At 43.9% G+C, this 23,633-nt stretch overlaps 1 protein-coding gene across 3 annotated transcripts in view; it reads right to left on the bottom strand.

The window, feature by feature from the left end:
• Positions 1-23,633, bottom strand: part of tsnare1 (T-SNARE Domain Containing 1) — a 157,804-nt gene that overhangs the window by 59,592 nt on the left and 74,579 nt on the right. For 2 of the 3 annotated variants that reach the window (XM_068324314.1, XM_068324312.1), the window contains exons 5-8: positions 12,620-12,710; positions 12,438-12,512; positions 12,185-12,241; positions 4,980-5,135 (exon numbers count right to left, since the gene is read on the bottom strand). In XM_068324314.1, coding sequence (XP_068180415.1) covers positions 4,980-5,135; positions 12,185-12,241; positions 12,438-12,512; positions 12,620-12,710 — 379 coding nt within the window. The remainder of the gene's footprint in view (positions 1-4,979; positions 5,136-12,184; positions 12,242-12,437; positions 12,513-12,619; positions 12,711-23,633) is intronic. The other variant, XM_068324313.1, reaches the window with a different exon arrangement.

Below are 23,633 nucleotides of genomic sequence, written 5' to 3'. Positions count from 1 at the left end.
TGTCATCCAGTGATCGCTGCGTGCAGAATGGGAGAATTCCAACTGTCTGTTGTGTTTCACAATCAAGGATAATTGGCTTGTCTCCCTCCCAAAGACCAGCATGTACCCTCCCTCAGGAGAGGGAGTAACATCATCATGAGCCACTGCGTATTATTAACTGCATTATGTTCTGTCTGCTCCCGTTCTGTTCCTCTTGTCTTCCTGTCTGTCTGTCACACTCTGTTATTGTCTCTCCTTCTCTTTCATGGTCTCTCTCTGTCGGTCTCTTTCTGAGATTATTTATTATATTCCTACTATTCATGTTTTTGGAATATGAATTCCTTTTTGCGGATCTCTTTTGGATTTTGTGTGAATGTGATTTGTAATTTGTTTGTTTTTTTGTGTGAATAAGCACGCTTTTAAAAATCAAATCTCTCTCCCCTAACCAGTCTAGGCAGATGGCCACACAGTATGAGTCTTTGGTTCTGCTCAAGGTTTCAGCCTGTTTCAGCCAGGGAAACATTTTTTGCGGCATGGACCAGTTTAACATCAGACAATATTTTCACAGACTGGTCTTAAAGGCGTGGAGGGTAAATACGACACAATAAAAGGACACAACCAGCACACAAACTGGTACTATTTTTTTTAAAGACGCAGGTTGTTCCTGTGTCTCCCCACTGGCTCTTTGGCCCCGCTCAAAGACACTGTCCAAAGACGATTGTTTTTTGTTGATTCTACCAGCTGAGGAGTTTCTATTTAGATCGTTCAGCATCTGATCATAAATCAGACAAACATAATATAAGTTCTGGATTCTTTCTGTGTGGCCCAGTATTGATTGACCCACAGACGGGTACCAGTCCACAGCCTGAGGACTGAGGACAACTGGCCTCCACAAATAAAACTGTATAGAATTGAATGTGGCCTCGTGGGCCATTGATGTTAAGTCAGTGGATTTTAGCAGTTCAGACATAACCAAAACATGAACTCTTACAGATTACAGTTGACAGTTGTGCTCATCAGAGTTACAATCACACGACTCCTACAACCCAGGAATTCTCATGTCAGATTATTCCTAATGAATTTACACCAAAGTGTTTGGTTAGGTCAGTGCAGCTCCATCAGCTGTCACTGTCCATATTATAATCTAACCTGATAATTCAAATAATAAAGTATGTCCTTTTCTGAAATTTAAATTTCAATAAATTAAACGTAAAATACTATTTGTCTGTTTTGTCTTTTTTAAAACATTTTCCTTGGAACTGAACCCTCATACACGTAGACAAAAGTAGTTCGATGTGAGCAAGCACGAACCCACGGACGCGGGACTGAGCTCACAAAGTGGAAGACCTGACTCCTCCCTGTCCACGCCCCATTTAAATGAGCAAATCATATTTCAATGAGCCCTGCTCCAGGCATTCCACTCACTGCGTAATCAGAAAATTACAGAAGACTGAGACGGGAAAATAATTCCTTGGAAAGCGAGGTGAAGGCCCTTCAGACAGGATCAGATGCGCATAAAAACGGCAAACTTGGCAACAAATACAAGACGGGTGAGGTGTGTTACATTACACACATGTAGTGTATTAGTGTCGCAGCAGCCTGCTGGGAGAGCTTCGTCTGTAAATATTGTGTGAATGGTTCTATTTGATCTGAAATAATGTAGTTCAGACATGTTTACACTTGATACATCTGAAATTTCCCTTCAACTGGACAGTATGCTACGTTTTTGTGTGTAGACACGGTGAGTGTTCATGTGGAATGTCATGTCTCTGTGCACACATCTAAAAAGCAGTTCCTGACTGAACACCGTTCTCATCATTAGTATTCTATCTTATGAGCTAGAAAATTGACATTACTGGTTAAGAATATTACATTGTGTTCCGAAAGTGTTTTTTTTTTTTTTTGTATAATTGGAATTTTATTATCAGCTGACACTTATAAAAATAGAACCAGCATACTTAAGCTAGCAAGAATCTTAGAGAACTTAATTATTTTAAGTAAATACAGTTTTTCACTTGAATAAAAAAACCTAAGATTGACCTCGGACAGGAAGTTAAAGTGGTGAGGCCATGAAGGTGCACTAAACATTAGAGTCCTAACATTGCTTCCGGATCCTGACTGACCACCATCTGCAGGAAGACGACCTTGGAACGGTTCACACATACATCCAGTCTCTGAGGCCAAATTAACCTCAGAATCAAACGCTCAAACCTTCTCCTGTGGGGGGGGGGCAGATAACCGTAACAGACTCTCCAGGTCCCAGAGAAGGATAACGGTGGAGAAAAGTGAGGTGTGTAGGGACTCACAACAAATGCTGCTGATTTAGTGGTATGTAGAGATAGTGAGAACACAGGCCAGAATGGTGCGGTGAGGGAGGGGGGAAGGCACATTGTCAGATACTATCACTCTCCCTAAAGGAACCACTGAAGCCCCCCAGCACCTGCCTGAGCGCTGACGATGACATTTATCCATGCTGCTATGACTACAGCCAGACCAGACAACCCCGTCTGAGCACCGGTCGTCTGATTGGCTCACCTCAACAGCTGCAACGAGATGAAGCTGTCGCTCACAGCGGGGTGTGTGGGGTGTGTGGGGAGAGATGGATGCTCAGTCGTCTGATGGTGGGTTTGGTTTGGTTTCCCTTCTACGTAGCTTAACAGCCAGAATATGGTGGTACCAGTGGCACACAGCAGGTCCACTTTGGAGCGTCCCACAGACAGACAACAACACAATGCTGTTGTGTACACCACTGATCACACACTGAAATAAAATCCAAATTGTAAGGCAAGTTGTATGTATATACACATACTGTGTGCCCTCACAACTCGCAGTTAATAGGTTCCAGAACCCACATGCGAATAACAAATTACGCGATATATCGATAAACTATTAATCTTATTATCTACGGTAATTTAAATGTTTCTGAACCCCCCCATACTGATATTAAACCACCTTTTATCTATATTACCTTTAAAACACTCTGATAGACTGTTTAAAAGACTTTTGTGTCTCACCTAAGTCCGAGACTCACGGAACGTAGCGCACTTCAGGATGCCGTCAGCCAATAGAATGCGAGTACGGTATCATGTGACTGCCTACTAAAAATCCGCGATGAGGTGAAGTCGCAAGGTGAAGTTGATACGCGAAGATGCTGTATATATGTGTGTGTGTGTGTGTGTGTGTGTGTGTGTGTACAACTCAGCTCAATAGAAGAATTACTTCAAGTACAACTTATATTACAAAAAAAAACTAAACTAAATGAAAATACTAAATGCTGAAGTACAAAATAATTGTGAGAAGACTCATTCCACATGATGTCACATAGCAGCAGAAATACATCTCAGTGCTACTATTTTGTATTTTATTTTCATCACGACTGTAATTCAAGATATTTCTCAGACCCTTTGGCAAAACGTACTCCCGCTGTGGTTACCGTGGTTACCCTGTGAGGTGGCTGCTGCTGAATGGCTCCGACATGACAACGGTCAGAATTAAACAAAGAGGGCTGCTGTTACGGCTCGGAAGAATTTGAACTGAACTGGATGAATGTGTGAATATGTGTGAGACAGAAAGAGAAGCTGTGGGACATGAATGTGAAGTTCTTATTTCTGTTTCTTCTGAAGATCATATTTCTGACACTGACTTGGAAGAGGAGGGGGAGACTGACACCAACCAGAGATAGCCAGGAAACGTCTGTTACCAATCAGGACCAGGACCATCAACACAACTGATGCTAGAAGTTTCTGGACCAAAGGATACTGGGGTGGGGTGGGGTGGGGTGGGGGTGGGGGTGGGGTTATCGCAGTAGTTGTGGTCTACAGTAACGTTTCAACTTTTTCTCTTATTAACACAGCGATGAGTCCCATTCTACAGAAGACAACACATCTACAGTGGTTCCTCTACTGACGAAGGTCTCTACTTACGAAACTTCTCAGCAGGAAATTATTGCCTCTAGTTACAAAAGAAATTTCGAGTTACGAAAGGTAAAAATACAGTATGGGCTGATACTCGCATCTCCCACAGGTTCCTGAACGCAACATTCTTATAGCTGCTCTGCCATTGGCTATTACCTAACATCCTGGCATCCCATTGGCTAAGAGGGACCTCTGTGTGGAGCTAGATCGGTGTCTATGCAGCGTCCTCGTCATTCGGCCCTCGACCCACGAGGTGTTCTGATAGTTTTAGGTAAATATATTAACTTTTAGGGTATTCACTATGGACCCCAAGAAAGTGACGGAGAAAAGAGGAAAAGAAAAGACGAAGAAAAGAGTTTTTTTGTCCGTACAAACAAATCAAGAGATGATAGAAAAGCCTGAAAAAGGGATGCGTTTGGTTGATCTCTCCAAAGAATATGGCCGTAATGCATCTACAATCACCACGTTATTAAAACTAAAGGAAGTTTAAGGAGTTTAAGGCGTCGCGTGGGTGGTTGGAGAAGTTCAGAAGGAGGACTGGAATTCACTCTGTTGTTCATGGTGGGGCAAGAGGGCATGAACCAAAGAGGGCAAAAAACAATGAGGACAGCAGTGAAAAGGTAAATGACCGTCATTTTTATTCTTTATTCTTTGTTTTTTACATTATACACAACTCTCATTTATTGTGTAATAATCTAATTGTAACATGTATTTGTTACATGTTTTGATGCATTTTTATGCTTTATAAAACATTTATGTCTGAATTTTGGGGGGCTTGGAACCGATTAGGGTATTTGGATGGAAAACGTGTCTCTACTTACGGAATTTTCTACTCACGAAATTTCTTCCAGAACCAATTAATTTCATAAGTAGAGGTACCGCTGTACATTATCGTGTTGATCTTTCTTCTGTGGACTGTAAAGATCAACACATTCAGCCATTGAAAACTGACTGATTATTAATGTCAGGATATATGATCTTATTTGTTTTGACACTATAGACTTCAATGTGTTTACAGTAGGTTGTGATTCAGGGGTTCACAGGACATTGAAGCGCATAAACTGAATGAAATGTTTGTGTTCTTACTTCAATCTGCAACAGAGCCTCTTCTCTTTGGCGAAGCACCTCGACATCCTCCTCACTGATCTCAGACAGAAAGGCTTGAGCTCCTCTCTCCAAGTTTACAGCGTCACCAAACAGTGGGCCGTCGTCACCCTGTTCAGTGGGCGGAGTATGAGGACTCTGAGTACACACACACACACACACACACACACACACACACACACACACACACACACACACACACACACACACACACACACACACACACACACACACACACACACACACACACACACACACACACACACACACACACACACACACACACACGCGCACAGGTCATTCTACACGGTTACAAATGCAGTGAAGGCATTTTCTGACTAAGATCTATTGATAATATGTAGCGTCTGATGCTCTGTCCGTAAATTATTGATTATTTGTGTTTGCAGGTGTGTATGTTTGTCTTGTATTGTTGTTACAAAGGAACACAGAGATCAATCTTTTTCACAATTTGGCAGAGGTTAGAATATACACAAATATGGTGTGCGTGTGTGTGTGTGTGTGTGTGTGTGTGTGTGTGTGTGTGTGTGTGTGTGTGTTTGTGTTTTCATTATATTTCTTGCCAAAGAAATACATGGCCGTATCCACAACAGTGATGACATAAAGAATCCACTTGTGTTTTAGATAACAGGATGATAATAAATCAAAGTGCTTATTTCACTTCAATCACTCCACTCAGGTTAAATGCTGGGTTTGGGGCAGACGGTTTCATGGTGAGTTGGATTAAAACCTGTTCTCTCTGTATTCAGACAGTTTGTTATGTCTCCAAACAGAATGAAGAGAGAGAGGAAGGCCAGGTTAATTTGTTTTTCTTGCATTGCTGATGTATTCCACCTTTGTGTGGCTGACTGCACAGCAAATTCCTGATGCAGGGGCCAGTGTGGGTCAGAGCACAAAGACTCACCCAGGCTGAGTCACTGCTCTGTCTACTGGCAATGATATGACTCACTGCTCATCAACAAACTCCTACACATACATAAATATATTAATACATCACACACTTGGGAAAGACTCTCAAGACAAGCATTCTGACACTTTATTGCATGAGTTCACATTCTGTTAAAAAGTTTACATAGCTCCACGAGTCTCCTGACTCTGATAATCAACAAAATGTTTTTATAAATGCATATGTAAGATATTTTAAACACTAGGATGGCTTCTCATCATTTGCTATCCACCAACTGATTCAACCTGCCCTTTCACTTACATCAGAAGATACAGACTCATTCTTCATGCTCCATTTCCTACAATATATAAAGATAATATCACCATTCTGTTGTCCCATGATGTTCTCCTTGATTAATGGACTTTGTGCTATGCACTAAACGTAAACTATACAGCAATAATGAGTACACCCTCTTTGAAAAGTAACATTTCATACAATATGACAAGGAATACAAAAATATATTTCCAAAATGTTCACAGACTAAGATAAACACAGGATCTGTTGAGCTTCTGAACTTAAAACTAAGGTTAATAATAAAACTTTAGTTGTTTTTATTCCGTTTTAGTAAAAGTGGTGTGGTGCAGAAATGAGTACCCCCCACTGAAGGTCTCTGAGTAAAGCAACTTTTCAGGCTCCCAATGTGGACCTGAACAAACAATGAACTACAGGTGAGTCTAGATACTCATTACACTGTGTTCATCAGGAAGTTGGCTACAAAAGTCTGTTACCTAAAAAAACGCCCTTTCCCATTTCCTGCTGTCAGCAATGGCACCACATGGCAAGGAAATGTCTCTGGATCTGAGAAAGCAGATTATTGCTTTACACAAGAGAGGTGAGGGCTACAAGAAGATCAGTAAAGCCTGACTTATTAGTAAGAACATGGTCCCAAAAGTGATCCAAAGATTACAGACAGATGGAACTGCAACCAAAGTACAGAGACGTACAGGCCAGCTAAGAAAATTAACACCCAGGCAGGAGCGTCTTGTGATGAGAAAAGTTGAGGAAAATCAACATGCAAGTGCACGATAGTTGGCTAAGGAGGTAGAGGCTGAAATTGGAGTGACTGTATCACGTGACACAATACACCATACAGTGCAGTGGAATGACATGCATGGGTGTCGCCCCCAAAGGAAGCCTCTCCTAAAGCCAAGTCACAAAAAACCTGCCTACAGTTTGCCAGGGCCATGCTGAAAAGGATGAAGGCTGATGGGACTCCATAATCTGGAGTGATGAGACCAAAATCAATCTTTTTGGAACTGATGGCTTCAAAACGGTCTGACGTCGCAAGGGTGAGGAGTACAAGGAAAAGTGCATGGTGCCCACTGTGAAACATGGAGGGGGTAGGGTTCTTATGTGGGGTTCCATGAGTGCTGCGGGTGTTGGAGAACTGCATTTCATTGATGGCATCATGAATTCTCAAATGTACTGCTCTATACTGAAGGCTAAGATGTTCCATCACTTCAGGCAGTTGGTCGTCGTTCCAGTTTTCAATAAGACTATGACCCAAAACACATCTAAGGTCACTGCTGACTTTCTGAAGAGGAACAGGGTAAGAGTGACTCCACGGCCAAGTATTTCACCTGATCGGAACCCTGTAGAGCATCTTTGGGGAATACTGAAGAGGCAGGTTGAGTATCACTCTCCATCCAACATCCAGGCTCTAAAAGAGGTCGTCCTTGAAGAATGGAGAAAGATTGATGTGGCCAAATGTTGTCAACTTGTGCGCTCCATGCCAAGGAGACTTGGGCCTGTCAATGCAAGTAATGGAGGCCGAACAAAGTACTGAATGTATTGGATGTAGTTGTGTTTGTTGTAGGGTGTACTCATTTTTGCTCCACCCCACTTTCACGGAAACAGAAAAAGAGTAATTTCAGTTGTCTTTTCACCTTTCTGTTTGAGTTGTTATGTAAGAACATAGTGCAATAAACATCATCAAGGAACTGTTTGGGATATATTGTTTGTTCATTTTAATACTGTGAAAAACATCTTTTTTCGGGGGGGTGTACTCAATATTGCTGTGCACTGTATATAATATATATAAAATTATCTGTTAGAATTGCAAATATTATCTCATTTGGAATTTTATGCCTGCAACGTGTTTCAAAAAAGCTGGCACAGGTGGCAAAACAGACCGAGAAAGTTGAGGAATGCTCATCAAACACGTATTTGGAACATCCCACAGGTGAACATCCCAAAGGTGAACATCCCACAGGTGAACATCCCACAGGTGAACATCCCACAGGTGAACATCCCACAGGTGAACATCCCACAGGTGAACATCCCAAAGGTGAACATCCCACAGGTGAACATCCCACAGGTGAACATCCCACAGATGAACATCTCACAGGTGAACATCCCACAGGTGAACATCTCACAGGTGAACATCCCACAGGTGAACAAACAGGCTACTTGGGAACAGTTGGTTGCCATGATTGGGTATAAAAGAAAATTCCCGGAAATGCTCATTCATTCACAAACAAGGTTGGGTCAAGGGTCACCACTTTGTGAACAAATGCGTGAGCAAAATGTCGAACAGTTTAAGAACAATATTTCTCATCGAGCTATTGCAAGGAATTTAGGGATTCCATCATCTCCAGTCTGTAATATCAAGAAAAGGTTCGGAGAATCTGGAGAAATTACTGACCGTAAGCAGCACCTTCAGTCCCTCAGTCATCAAAAAACAGCATCAGTGTGTGAAGGATATCACCACATAGGCTGAGGAACACTTCAGGAAACCACTGTCAGAAACTACAGTTTGTCATAGGTGTACGTTAACACTCTACTATGCAACACAAAAGCCATTTATTAACAACACCCAGAAGCTCATCTAAGATGGACAGATGCAAAGTGGAGAAGTGTTCTGTGGTGCACCAAAGAGGAGAGGAACCATCCACTGATATAGGTGCAAAGTTCAAAAGCCAGCATCTGTGATGGTATGGGGTGTATTAGTGCATGAACAACTTACACCTGGGAAGGCACCATTAATGCTTAAAGGTACATACAGGTTTTGGAGCAACATACAGATTGTTTCCATCCCTGCTTACTTCAGCAAGATAGTGCCAAGCCACATTCTGCTGGTGTTACAACAGCGTGGCTTCGCAGTAAAAGAGTTTGGGTAGTACGACTGTAGTCCAGACCTGTCCCCCAATGTGGCGCATTATGAAACGTAAAATACGACAACGGAGACCCCGGACTGTTGAACAACTTAAACTGTAAATCAAGAATGGGAAATAATTCCAACCAAAAAGCTTAAAATATTGGTCTCCTGAGTTTCCAAGTTGTTTACTGAGTGCTGTTGACAGGAAAGGCGGTGTAACACAGTGGTACAAATGCCCCCGTGCCAACTGCTTTGCAATGTGTTGCTGCCATTAAATTCAAAGCTGATATTATTTGTAAAAAAAAAAAAAGTTTCTCAAACATTAAATATCTTTTCTGTGTATTCAATTGAACATAAGATGAAAAGGATTTGTAAATCATTGCATTCTGTTTTTATTTACGATTTACACAATGTGCCAACTTTACTACTTTATGGTTTTGTACATGTGGGTCCAAACCGCAGGTCTGACACTGTCACTGGCACTTTTCATGCTGGTTCATCACGTACCTGGGAATTAAGCTGTCAGACTAAGCTGATATCTGACTGTACTGTACTGGACTTAAGCTTGTCACCATAAATATATTGTCCTGAAGATAATAAGAATCTCCTGTCACTTTATTGTCCATCCTAGATTTGGTGGATGTACGTTGTATGCATGCCTCTTTCCAGTAGTTGCATTTGTTGGACTCTGTGTACATTAGCTATTTACATAGCCTGGAGCTGTTACCCATGACTATGTGCTGCGTACTGTTACAATGCATCTTGTTAAAGAAAAGTTGTAACATAAAAACCAGCTGATACAGGTTAAAATAAAATGATTTAATAAACCAAGAATTTCTAAAACCCTTTGCATGGGGGAGTTTCACAAAAAAGAAAAGGATATGGAAATCAGGAAGTGGGAGGAGCCAGGTCCAGAGAGTAAATTGAGGAGAATGTGTTTGCCATCAGTACTCTGCACGAGTCTAACCTTGTAACAATGATCTCATTTTTGAGAGTAGTAGTCCTGTTTTTCCCTGCGTTCCTCGTGTCGACCGTCAGACCTGACTTCCATCTCAACCCTGCTTCGCCTGCCTGCACCTGGAGGACTCTGGCTTGCTCCAAGCATCACCTCCGCCTGCTTTAATCCCTTTGTACTACACCTGTCTTCTCCAGTTTGTCCGCACTTGGGTTCAGTTTCCTTTGGGTATGTCCAAGAGAACAATGCAATAGTAGCTGTGACCCAATTTTTTATGATTCCAGATTTCTCGTCTCATCTTGTTTTTAATTGCTTGGTCTCATATTCAGAGGTGCTGATCTTATCCTGGCTGCTTCTCAATGGACTCTAAACTGCTCCAGTGTGAATTGGAGGTCACTGTTTGACAAGGCCAGTACGAACGTATCATCTGCAAAAAGCAGACAGACTCCTGAGGCCAGCAAACTTGACACCCTCTGCCATCTGGCTACGGCTTAAGATTGTGTCCATGGAAGTAATGAACAGAATTGGTGACAAGGGGAAACCCTGGTGGAGCAACTGGTAAGAAATCTGACATCCTGCCAGCATTGCAATCCAGACTAACTCCAGGAATACAGAGACTAGGTGGCCTGTAGCAAAAAGCTGTAAACCACAAACTTTGGCAAACTCCCGTACTCCATCCAGCACCCTTGCACAAATATGGAGCTGGTCCAGTGTTACACAACCAGGGTGAAAATCACATTGTTCTTCATGGATTTGAAGTTCAAGTAACAGCCAGACTCTCCTCTCCAGCATCCTGGAGTAGAATTTTTGTCAGCGGGATTGAGGTGATCTTTAAAGAATTGATTATACCATCCAACTACTTCCCCCCCAGTTCCATGCAGCCATGTCGCCAATAACATCATGCAACATGGATCATTCAGATTCCATTTCCCCTATCACCCCCAGAATTTGATCAACGTTTTTTCCGAAGGAGGAGTTGTAGATCAAATTGAGTCCTCACCCAGATGTTCTCAGGTGACCCACAATATCCATTTGGGCCTCCCAAGTCTGTCTGGCATCTTTCCCCACCAACTCACCACAGGTTGATGATCAGTTGACAGTTCAGCTCCTGTCTTTATCTGCGTGTCAAGAACATGTGGCCTCGACTACAAAGTTGATAATCCATGACCTTAGGTTGTCCTGGTACTAAGTGACACCTTTATGTTCTTACTTGGTGTTAGTTATGGACAAACTGTGACTAGCACAAGTTCAACACTATTTGGGTTGAGATCAGGCACAGTGTTCCTCCCAGTCATATTCCTCCAGTTATGTTGTGATTGTCCACGTGAGAATTAACGTCTTGCCAAATCCACACTGCACCAGATCCCTGCAGCTCCTGTTGGTCGTGGGCCCACTGGATTTATACATGTCCCTTTTTTGGGCTGAGCCCATCTGGACCACATGGGTGAATAACCAATCACAAGGTGCTTGATGGCGTACCCCTTCCCTGGGCCTGGCTCCAGGGCGGGTCCCTGGTATCTCTCCTGGCCAGGTACACTTATGACATACTCACTTGATATACTACTTGCCATTATGGCTCTTTTTAACTATGCTTGTCTGACCCATTGCCTAGAACCTCCTTGCTGTAACAGAACCTACCAGCAGAAATTGCAAATTGCCCCAGATAACACAGCTCCTATTATCATCAGGGCACCCCAAACCCCTCCATGGTAAGGTGGCGGTTGACGGAGGGGTGATTCCCAATTCTTGTTTATTTACCATTGTGGGACATTGCGAAAGCTTTTATGCTTATAATTTTCTTCCATTTGTTAGTTGCTATTAGGGGATGTCCAAACAGATATTAAAGCCTTTTTCACATCATACTTTGTTTTATTAAACATAAATAACTGAATTAATTACCATTCTGTTCATTTGAATTAGTTTTAATTTAGTGACCATAATTACAGATTACCAAGATTTATTTTACGAGGCTTCACAATTAAAATAGCAGTGCACATGTATTGCATGGGATAAATTGGATCCACTGTAATATCAGAGAGTGAAGGACACTCAGCAGGGCTTCAGAGGGGCATTTGTGAGAGTGGAATCATGCAGACAAATCCCACCTCCTTGTTTTTCTCTTTTTATGAAAAGAAACAAAAGCAGGATTGTCAGCCTCAGTATCAGCTCACCTTACTCTTGTCATTCTGTGCTGGAAGGAGCAAGGCCCTGGAGCGCTCTGCAAGTTTCTGAAAGGAAGTAAAAGTGGTGGAAGGCAAAGAAGAGTCCATTTTTCATTAAATTCCAACTTTGCAAAACAATTTACCTGCTTATGCAAGAATAACTTCTCCTAATGGATCTAGTGTCTTAATCAGTGATTAGTTGAACGTATTTACCCTGTCATTGAACTTATGCAAGCATTTGTAGATATTTGTATGTGGATACCTTCTGCAGATCCCCGTAGCGCTGTACAGACTCTGACAGCTCAGTTTTCAGTCTACTCAGACACAGACGGTCCTGCTGTGGAAAAAAAAAGAAAAAAACCCCAAAACAAGATTAACTATTAAGTATCTCAAAGTTTTTTTTAATCCGAGTTTGCTTGTTAAAATGACAGTGAAAGAAAATACCCTTGAAGAGCCACTGATTATATCAGAGAGCTGTTTGATGAGTTGGCTTGTGCTTTTGATGACTTGGTTGGTTTGTTGCTGCATGGAGTGTCTGTGGAGAGAGATTGGAGGAGAGACAGTGACAGAAAGAGTAAGCATTTTGCAAATTAAAGGAAGATTAAAATGAACTTCCTGAGATGCCAACCACACAGCAGCCGGGAGGAATGTGTTTACAGCATTTATATCCTGGGAGTCTGAGCACTCAACATGGAACATTGACACTTGTCTTTCTTTATTCCTTTTTATTCACTTAGTGTAGACAGTAATTTACAGCCCATTAAGTTAGAATAACCTATTTTATCAAAGTATCAATTTGTCCTATTTTATATTTATTTTTTGGACCTTTTCCTGCCGTCTCAAAATGAAATCAATTCAGGGAAAACAAAAAGGGCATATCTTATATTATTCTACAGTAATATTCTTCAATAAATAACATGTTCTTATTTCAAGTCATAAATGAAAATTAAGTGGCATAAGAAAGATTTTACTGTTACTGAAAGATACAGATTATAATCTAAGCAGTGCTCAGGTGAACTGGCACCTCTCACCATCAGTTCACACTGAATTTTTTGTCTAAGACGGGTCTTAAACAGGTGACCCTCTGGCCCCCAGCCCAGGACTTAGCAGACTGAGCTACTGCCACCCATAAAAGACCCAAAGACTGCAGGGATAATATTTGTGGAAGGTGTAGATGTACGAATATGTCAAAGGGGATGCTCCCCTTCAGAAGCTGGCTCTAATTTACAATAATTACACCTCAAACAAATTATATTTTTAAGATATGTTTATTTCCCAGCAGCCATAAAGCTTTACGGAAGCCTGTAATGCTTTCGCACATATATATTTTTGACTACAGAAAAAACACAATATATGTAGTTCACAATTTCCTGTCCTGTCATCCACAGGGAGATTGAAAATGTAAGCATTACGTTCCCAACTTGTAGAACTGTAACGTGTTAAAATGTTGCATAGAATTGAGAGTATGAGCCTATCGTAAAACACCTTTTGTATGACAGCTGTTGCAAAGATTATTTAAACATTAATATTTCCTACAGCTTGAGGAGAGATGTCTTTAAATATCTGGACATTTGTGTTTATCTTGAAATATTAAATAGTAGTTTGAGGATGATACTTTATTTATCCTGAATGAAGGTCCATGAATCAGTCCAACAGAGCCGGAGCCTCAAGCGGACTTTAACTGGTTAGCTTCAGAGGGGTGGAGGTAGAAGGTGCAGTAATACCCCCACAGCTCCAACACACCCACTGGAAGCCCAAGTTACCACACATAAAATTTCTATGTTGTCAGATCATCTACAGCTGCCTCGCTTCAACAATAACTTCCACCCTGTAGACCTGGCACTATATCTTGCTTCCCCACAGAGAGAAGCAGCAACACAAACACACTCCTGCTGCAGCGTTCGCTCCTCAAATATTGATCTACACGGAGCTGAAAAAACATTCGGGCCATAGTGTGCTGAGTCCACAAGGAGTTTGTTACAGTCGCTCTGTCTCTCGTGTGATTTGAGCCAAAGTGTTGTGTTGGAAAAAATTAGCTGAGAAACATCACTCATCATATCTGTGCAGAGCAGGGCTCAACACAGCTGAGGAGGGAGCACACAAGTCCAGTTTGCTCTGAAATAAAATCATTTACTGTACAAAATTACAACCTTGAGCTCCGGCCAAAACCGATCCCTTGACATTCACAGTTGACAATAACCGTGTACTCTTCTTCACTTGTAACCCAATCACTTTATAAGACCATAAATAGCCTGAATGCTGCGTTATATATTGCACAGAACTGAGCATCTATTTCTCTGGAACTCAAGTCCTGTAAAAGATGAGCTGTTGAAGAAACAGGGACTTTATGATTACGCTTGTATTCTTTTTAAATGTGACATACACACACACACACACACACACACACACACACACACACACACACACACACACACACACACACACACACACACACACAGAAACACACACAAAGGAAAGATGAACGAGTCCTAAATCCCAATGTGGTGCATCATCATTTTGCCGTTTTGTGCCTTCACATCAGACGTAAAGGATTGTAGTAAAATCACAGCCGGCTCATGTTCCATCATGTCTGCCACAGCAGAGTGCAGACAGTAAGGAACTCTGGAGGAATGACACACAACACCGAGTGTGAATACAGCAGTTGCACACTTCATTCGATGAGAAGCATATGGAGATTACAGTAAATGAACACTTTTAATGCCTGGTGAGAAAATACACCTGGGTTGGTCAGGAATGGGACAGACAGTTCAGCACCTGGCAGGAGCTCATCGAAACCCAAAATTCACATTTTTGATAGTGTTTTCGATTCATATTAAAGAATTGATTTATTTGGCTTTGAAAAACACAGCTGGACTCCCTCGCTGTTCAAGCTCAAATCAAGGGAACCGTGTCCAGTGGCGCAGCTTATGTAGTGGAGACATCTCTCTAGAGATCTGGAGTCAACAATCTGACTTCCTGCTGCTTGACCAGCCAAGAACTAGAAGATCTCAAGAGGGTTTCACTGGTTATCAGAAAGCTATAGCTAGGCCCCTTTTAAACCAAAATCTGAGTCTCCCTTAAAATATTGATGAATTGTATTATTATGTGTATTAGTTTTTCCAACTAAGACTCCACACATCGACGTGCTATGGCAGTATCTCCTCTGTGATGTGCTGACAATGTGTCCAGAGAGTCTCCCTGCCTACTGCCCATATGTCCGCTGGGATAGACTCCAGCAACCCCCATGACCCATGAAAGAGGAGTAAGCGGTGTGAAAAAATAATGAACATTTGCATTAATATTATGTTAATTGCATATTGCATTAATGTATGAATTGGTTGACAATGTGCTGCAATGAGAGAGATGTTGATGATTTAGGGGACGGGAACCTCACAAGACAATGGCTTCTACCCGTCAACCTTTTTTTTTTCTTTTCGGATGTTGTTGCTGATGTCTCAGCACTGATGAAAGTAAAATCTGTTGTACTAACATGTCTGGAAAGCAGAAAATAAACTGAATAAATAAATGAATACATAAATAAATAAATAAATAAATAAATATTGTGCCTCCGTGAAGATGAAGATGCTGAGGTTCTCTCTGGGAGTGACCAGGATGGATAGGATCAGGAATGAGTACATCAGAGGGACAGCACATGTTAGAGGTTCTGGAGATAAAGTCAGAGAGGCCAGACTGAGATGGTTTGGACATGTCCAGAGGAGAGATAGTGAATATATTGGTAGAAGGATGCTGAGTTCTGAACTGCCAGGCAGGAGGCCTAGAGGAAGACCAAAGAGGAGGTTTATGGATGTAGTGAAAGAGGACATGAAGGTAGTTGGTGTGAGAGAAGAGGATGCAGAAGACAGGGTTAGATGGAGGACACTGATTGGCTGTGGAGACCCCTGAAGGGAAAAGCCCAGAGGAGGATAAGATTCTATTACATTTCTTTTTGTTGGTATATTGACATTTGTTTTCATATTAATGCATAAAAGAATCCAAAGAGAGAGATTCAAACATAGCATTTCCTGCTAAGTGATGACAATGTTTCCTTATCTTGGTTGTTGGACAAAAAGATAAACTCACATTTTGAAGTCCTGCAATGTTTTGCTCACACAGTTCCTACATCCATATTTGCTTGCTTGAGGTCTCTTTACTTGCTAATACCAGACAACAGTGGACCCTCATGTTCCCACTATCAAGCAGAACCTGCCCTTCATGAAGTACAGTACATCAAATGGTCTTAAACCAGGTTTGGTTCCATAGGTAAAACCTCCAAACAGCTGCATTAGGACTGGTGGAGATGTTTTTGAGTTTTCACACCAGAGCAGATGTCACTTTCCTACATTTATTTTGAGCTTGGAAGCACCGTTGGACCTTATGGTATTTAAAAATAAAAATCATTTTTAGCTACTTTCTTGAGTAGCAACACTGAAAGGTTTACTGGTTTAAGATGCAACAGCTCTGGATTGTTAACCTTGATGTAAAATCAAGGTTAGGTTTGAAATCTTTTCAATGGGGTTAGGATTAAGGTTAGAATTAACCCATCACCACCTGAATGGTGGTGATGGGTTAATCTCCCGTCAAGGGAAAGTCATAATGTGCATAGCTTTGCATACTTTTTCATGGTGGTATGCTTCATTCCTGTTGAACACCAGACAGACCAATGTGGGGTAAAGGATGTGCACTTAAATGCACCATTAAGATTGTGTCACAAAGTCACACTGACAGACCACAGAGGAGAGAAGCATCACTGCACACGTAAATGACCTGTTATATTCTAAGTACAGTTTCTCATCAGGTGACTATTTTGGTACATTTCCCCTCAAGTGAAGAGAATATAACTGAAATTTACTCAGCAGGCAGAAATTCTAGCGGATGACAGTTTTGCACCCACAGCATTGATGTTAACTGATTCAGATGATTAGGACAGTCTGGTTATTCTTGATTTTTAAAATATTTAATTTAAATTATTGGTAAATCTATTGAGTATGTATGTCAAAAGGCCCTAAAAGAAATTAAGTTTAGTGTTTTTGATTCAAAGAAGGATGAATTTGCATTGCAGACCCCCCAAAAAATGAAGGAAGCTGGAGTTACTGGACACTATCACCAGAATTGACTTCAGACCCTTGTGCCATATTGGACAGCATTAAAAAGTCTGTCTCCAGAGCAGCACCTTCCTGCTGATTCCTCCACCATATTAATGCCAAGAGATTATCATTCAGCTTCCATCTTAATCTCCCTTGAGCCGCACAAAGTAAAATCTGATGATACAAACACACCAGAACAATCGCTTGTTTAGATAAAAGATGTCATCCTTAGGCAGTGGATGATACTGGACTATTACATGTGGTATAACACACAATAGCACTGACATTCTGTAGTCCAGTGTCCAGCAGTACGTTTCCACATACAGCACATGACAAAAAAAGCGTATGTAAAATCCAGCCAGTAGCTTCAAATATAGAATTTACAGGTATGACAGGCTGCGACAAACTGGTTTGAAGCGGCTCTTGGCAGAACTTCCTATTTTTTTCTTGGTGTTTCTTAGTGATGTGACGCTGGGGATGGAAGCTTCGAAGCGTGTGCCGAGTAGGGGAGGGGCGTTCCCGCGAAGCGCATATGGAGGCTTTCTTCATCTAAGTGAGGAGCTGAGGAGGATGACATCCGAAGCATCGCCGGGCAGTGAGGCTTCGGGCATGATGTTCCGTATCGACGCTTCCATATACCGATATATATATATATAAAATGTCCCTCTCACCCTTTCAGGGTGGTATCTGTGTGTCATCCTCAAGCTCGGGTCCTCTACCAGAGGCCTGGGAGTCTGAGGGTTCTGTCAGTATCTTAGCTGTTCCTAGGACTGCGCTCTTCTGGACTGAGGCTTCAGAAGTTGTTCCAGGAATCTGCTGGAGCCACTCTTCCAGTTTGGGGGTCACTGCCCCAGGTGCTCCTACTACCACGGGGACCACATTGACCTTAACCTTCCACATCTGTTCCAGCTGTTCTTTCAACCCTTGATACTTCTCAATCTTTCCATGTTCCTTCGTCCTGATGTTGGTGTCAGCTGGAATCTCCACATCTATCACCACTGCTTTCTTCTGCTCTTTGTCCATCACCACTATGTCCGGTTTGTTAGCCAGCAGCTGTTTGTCGGTCTGGAAGCTAAAGTCCCACAGGATCTTAGCCTTGCCGTTCTCAACCACCTTCGGTGGTATGTCCCATTGGGATTTGGGTACTTCTAGTCCATACCGGGTACAGATGTTCCTGTACACTATCACAGCTACTTAGTTGTGCCTTTCCATGTATGCTGAGCTGGCGAGCATCTTACACCCTGCTACCACATGCTGGACTGACTCTGGGGCTTCTTTACATAGCCTGCACCTTGGGTCAGATCTACTGTGGTAGATATTGGCCTCTATTGCCCTTGTACTTAGGGCCTGTTCTTGTGCTGCCATGATCAGTGCCTCTGTGCTGTCTGTCAGTCCAGCTTCATTCAGCCATTGGTAGGTCTTCTTGATATCAGCCACTTCCTCTATCTGACGGTGGTACATGCCGTGTAGGGGCTTGTCCCTCCATGTCGTCTCCTCCTCCTCCTCTTCCTCCTCAGGCTTCTGCTGTCTAAGGCATTCACTGAGCAGTTCATCTGTTGGGGCCATCTTCCTGATGTACTCTTGGATTTTTGATGTCTCATCCTGGACAGTGGCCCTAATGCTCACTAGTCCTCTGCCTCCCTCTTTCTGCTTAGTGTACAGCCTCAGGATGCTGGACTTGGGGTGAAACCCTCCATGCATGGTGAGGAGCTTTCTCGTCTTGATGTCTGTGGCTTCTATCTCCTCCTTTGGCCAGCTTATGATCCCAGCGATGTATCTGATGACTGGCAGTGCATACATGTTGATGGCTCGGACCTTGTTCTTGCCATTCAGCTGACTTCTCAGGACTTGACTTACTCTCTGGAGGTATTTGGCTGTGGATGACTTCCTTGAGGCCTCCTCATGATTGCCATTGGCCTGTGGGATTCCAAGGTATTTGTAGCTGTCCTTGATGTCTTCTATCCTGCCCCCTGGTAGGTTGACCCCTTCAGTTCTGATCATCTTGCCTCTTCTTGATACCATCCGGCCACATTTGTCTAATCCGAATGACATCCCTATGTCGTCGCTGTAGATCCTGGTGGTGTGGATCAGTGAGACAATTTCTCCCTCATTCCTGGCATACAGCTTGATGTCATCCATGTAAAGGAGATGGCTGATTGTTGTCCCGCTTCGGAATTGGTATCCGTAGCCACTCTTTGTGATGATGTGACTGAGGGGGTTCAGGCCTATGCAGAACAGCAGTGGTGATAGTGCATCCCCTTGGTATATGCCGCACTTGATGTTAACTTGGGCAATTGGCTTGGAGTTAGTCTCCAGGGTTGTCTTCCACTTCCCCATTGAGTTCTTGATGAAGGCTCTTAGTGTCCTGTTGATCTTGTACAGTTCCAGACATTCCAGTATCCACGTGTGTGGCGTTGAGTCGTAGGCTTTCTGGTAGTCAATCCAGGCGGTGCACAAGTTGGTCTGCCTATTCTTACAGTCTCTGTGTATATATATATATACAGTATATATACTGTACATGTTTTATATACTTCTTTATTTTACTGACATTTTTATTATCATTTTTATTAAATGCGACACACTTCAAACTCATGCCACCTGATACTCGACCATTAAGCAGATGTCGTACTAGAGCAAATGAAGCCTCATGAAGCTTCAAACCAGCGTGAACCGATTGAGATGAAAAGCTTAAATGCTTCATCTGCCCATCACTGTTTCTGTAAGTGTCCCCCTTCTAGTTCTTTGTCCACACATCAGTGTCGTGAGGTGTCCCATATGCAGGACACCAGTGGAGACGCTTTCAGTAATAGCTTATTCAGAAAAAACAGAAATCCAGAAAAAAGAAAACTCAAGAAGTCCAACAAACTAGGGACATGGGCAAAACAAGACGAAGGTACAAAACAATCTGGCGCCGAACCAAAGGAGGAGCCGGCTTAAGAAGCCTCAGACTAATCAGCCTGATCAGGCACAGGTGTGGAGCTGAAGCTCCGCCCACCAGTATGGCCCCGCCTCCTGCCACACTCCAGCACAGCAGAACGACATGGCACGAATACCGAACCATGACACATCAGATTGATTCCATACATTAAGTTAGTGATGACTGAATGGCGCCCCACGGGGCCTCGTACAGTTTCACACAGTTGTGCCAAAAACTGTTTCATTGACAATGTGGACGCCCTCTTTGGCAGGGGGACTGTACTGCAGCCACACAACGGTCAATGAGCACAGAAAACAGCGCTTTGATGTTTCCTGTATTGCATATATTTTATGAATTAAACCAAATATAATCTAATTCAATGTGTTAATCCTTGATTGCTAATTGTAGTCATATACTGTTGGAAATTGTTTTATAATCATTGGTCCTTGCGGGGTTCAATGTAGCCGCAAGAGGACACAAGCCAGTGTCTTATTGTGCCGGTCCCAAGCCTGGATAAATACAGAGGGTTGTGTCAGGAAGGGTGTAAAACTTTTGCAGAATCAAACATGCAAATCAAACCTATGACTTCCATACTGGATCGGTCGAGGCCCGGGTTAACAACGACCGCCATCGGCGCTGTTGACCTACAGAGTGCCGGTGGAAATTGGACTACTGTTGGTCGAAGAAGAAGAGGAGGAAAGTGTGTTCGTAGGAAGAGAGAGAAGAGGAACGCCAAGAGTATAGGACTGAGAGTAGGGACGTTGAATGTTGGAACTATGACAGGAAAAGGTAGAGAGTTGGTTGACATGATGCAGAGGAGGAAGGTAGACATACTGTGTGTCCAGGAGACCAGGTGGAAAGGTAGCAAGGCTAGAAGTTTAGGAGCAGGGTTCAAGTTGTTCTATCATGGTGTAGATGGGAAGAGAAATGGAGTAGGAGTTATCTGAAGGAGGAGTTTGTTAGGAATGTCCTGGAGGTAAAAAGAGTGTCGGATAGAGTGATGAGTCTGAAGCTAGAAATAGAAGGTATGATGTTCAATGTTGTTAGTGGGTATGCTCCACAGGTAGGATGTGAGCTGGAGGAGAAGGAGAAATTCTGGTTGGACTTTGATGAAGTGATGCAGAGCATGCCTAGAAGTGAGAGAGTTGTCATTGGAGCAGACTTCAATGGACATGTTGGTGCAGGAAACAGAGGTGATGAGGAGGTGATGGGCAGGTATGATATCCAGGAGAGGAACGCAGAAGGACAGATGGTAGTTGACTTTGCAAAAAGGATGGAAATGGCTGTAGTGAATACTTTCTTCCAGAAGAGGCAGGAACATAGGGTGACCTATAAGAGTGGCGGTAGGAGCACACAGGTAGACTACATCTGGTGTAGACGGTGTAACCTGAAGGAGATCAGTGACTGTAAAGTAGTGGTAGGTGAGAGTGTAGCCAAACAGCATAGGATGGTGGTGTGTAGGATGACTCTGGTGGTGAGAAAGATGAAGAGGACAAAGGCAGAGCAGAAGACGAAATGGTGGAAGCTGAAAAAGGAAGAGTGTTGCATGACTTTTAGGAAGGAGTTAAGACAGGCTCTGGGTGGTCAGGAGGTGCTTCCAGATGACTGGACAACTACAGCTAATGTAATCAGGGAGACAGGTAGGAGAGTACTTGGTGTGTCGTCTGGAAGGAAAGTAGATCAGGAGACTTGGTGGTGGAATGAGGAGGTACAGGAGTGTATACAGAGAAAGAGGTTAGCTAAGAAGAAGTGGGGCACTGAGAGGACTGAGGAGAGTAGACAGGAGTACAGGGAGATGCAGCGTAAGGTGAAGGTAGAGGTAGCAAAGGCCAAACAAGAAGCTTATGATGACTTGTATGCTAGGTTGGACAGTAAGGAGGGAGAGACTGATCTATACCGGTTGGCAAGACAGAGAGACAGAGATGGGAAGGACGTGCAGCAGGTTAGGGTGATTAAGGATAGGGATGGAAGTCTATTGACAGGTGCCAGTAGTGTGATGGGAAGATGGAAAGACTAATTTGAAGAGTTGATGAACGTGGAAAATGAGAGAGAACAAAGACTAGAAGAGGTGACTGTTGTGGACCAGGAAGTAGCAAAGATTAGTCAGGATGGAGTGAGGAGGGCACTGAAGAGGATGAAGACTCGCCTGAGTTTGCTCTCTGGATCTCCGGGGCCTGCCTGGCCCTGGAACCTTGCCCTGGTGGCTGTTGTATCTGTTGTCTCGCCTTTTGAGCTCTAGGGGTGCTGTGTTCCTGGGGTCTCTGGGGATTTGGGGGTGGCTGTACCTGTCTCCTCTGGGGCGCTCTTGGTTGGCCTATGGGATGTGGGGTGGGTGGCCCATCCTGTTGCTCCCTTCTCCTATCTCTGCTCCACTTCCTCCTCGTCTCTCCTCTCCTTTCTGCCCGCCCCTTCTAGTTTCTCTCCTGCCTCGTGGGGGCTGGGGGCCCTATGCTTTTTGGGGTTGGCTGGGGGGATGGGTGTTCCCTCTTGGGGTGGTGTGTGTGGTTGGGGTGGGGTTGGGCGGAGAGAGGACACACCCTGTCACGCACTATCCGGGTGTGGCGGGGATTCCGGGCGGGCTGTGAGTTCAGTCTCCGTGTCGCTGTTTGCCGTGGGGGGGTCTGCTGGGTGCTGCTGGGGCTGTAACGCTGCTGGCTGGTGTGGCTGGCTGGAGGTCGGGCTCAGTTGGCGGCCCGCCATCTTCTGTCCGCTCATGGCTGTTTCGTTGGGCTTAAGCTTGACCTTTGGTCTGGCTGGTGGACCGGTGGTGGCGATGGAAAATGCCTCAGTGCGTCGGGGGTGAGCTGGCTGCTGGCTGTTGGCCGGTGGTGTCCGGCTGGCGTTGGTTGGTGGGCATGTGTTGCGATGCCAATATGCCCGGCCTGGTGTGGGTGACTGGCTCGAGGGCAGTGTGGCCACATTGGTTCAGTGGTTGGTCGTGAGGGGGAAGGGGAAGGGGGGTTGGTGGGGGAGGGCTGGCTGTTCGGCGGCTGTCTCCTCTGGATGGTGTGGTGGCTTTGGGCTGCTCGCTGGCCTCGATCCTGCAGGGCTGGCCCTCTGTGGCCCGGCGACTGGGCCTGGTGGGGTGGGGCATGCATTGCCTTCATTCCTCTCTGTGGTGTCGTGGTGGTGCGTCTCTGGGTTGTTGTTGTTGCGGGGCGGGCTGGTGGCTTGGGCCGATTGCGCCTGTGGCCTTGCCAGCGCCCTGGTGGTCGTGGCCAGGCCGGGTTGCGGGCTCGGGGTGGTTGGCTGGCTGTGATCCTGGTCCCCCTTACGGTCCTGTTCATGAGGGCCGGGCCCCCACCAGATTGCCTCCTAATGTTCACTTCACATATCTCACACTGCACTATACATGATAACTTTTAGGCACATGCAGGGCACACTTAGGGCTTTGGGAATGGATGGGGGTAAGGGCAGTGGGCATGGTTGTGGGGCAGATTGCAGTGCTCTAGGGCGC

The sequence above is a fragment of the Antennarius striatus genome, chromosome 9 (genome assembly GCF_040054535.1).
Source record: "Antennarius striatus isolate MH-2024 chromosome 9, ASM4005453v1, whole genome shotgun sequence".
In the NCBI taxonomy this organism is placed as follows: domain Eukaryota; kingdom Metazoa; phylum Chordata; class Actinopteri; order Lophiiformes; family Antennariidae; genus Antennarius; species Antennarius striatus.
Note: the sequence above shows the minus strand (reverse complement) of the source record. Positions and strands in the feature narration are given on the sequence as shown.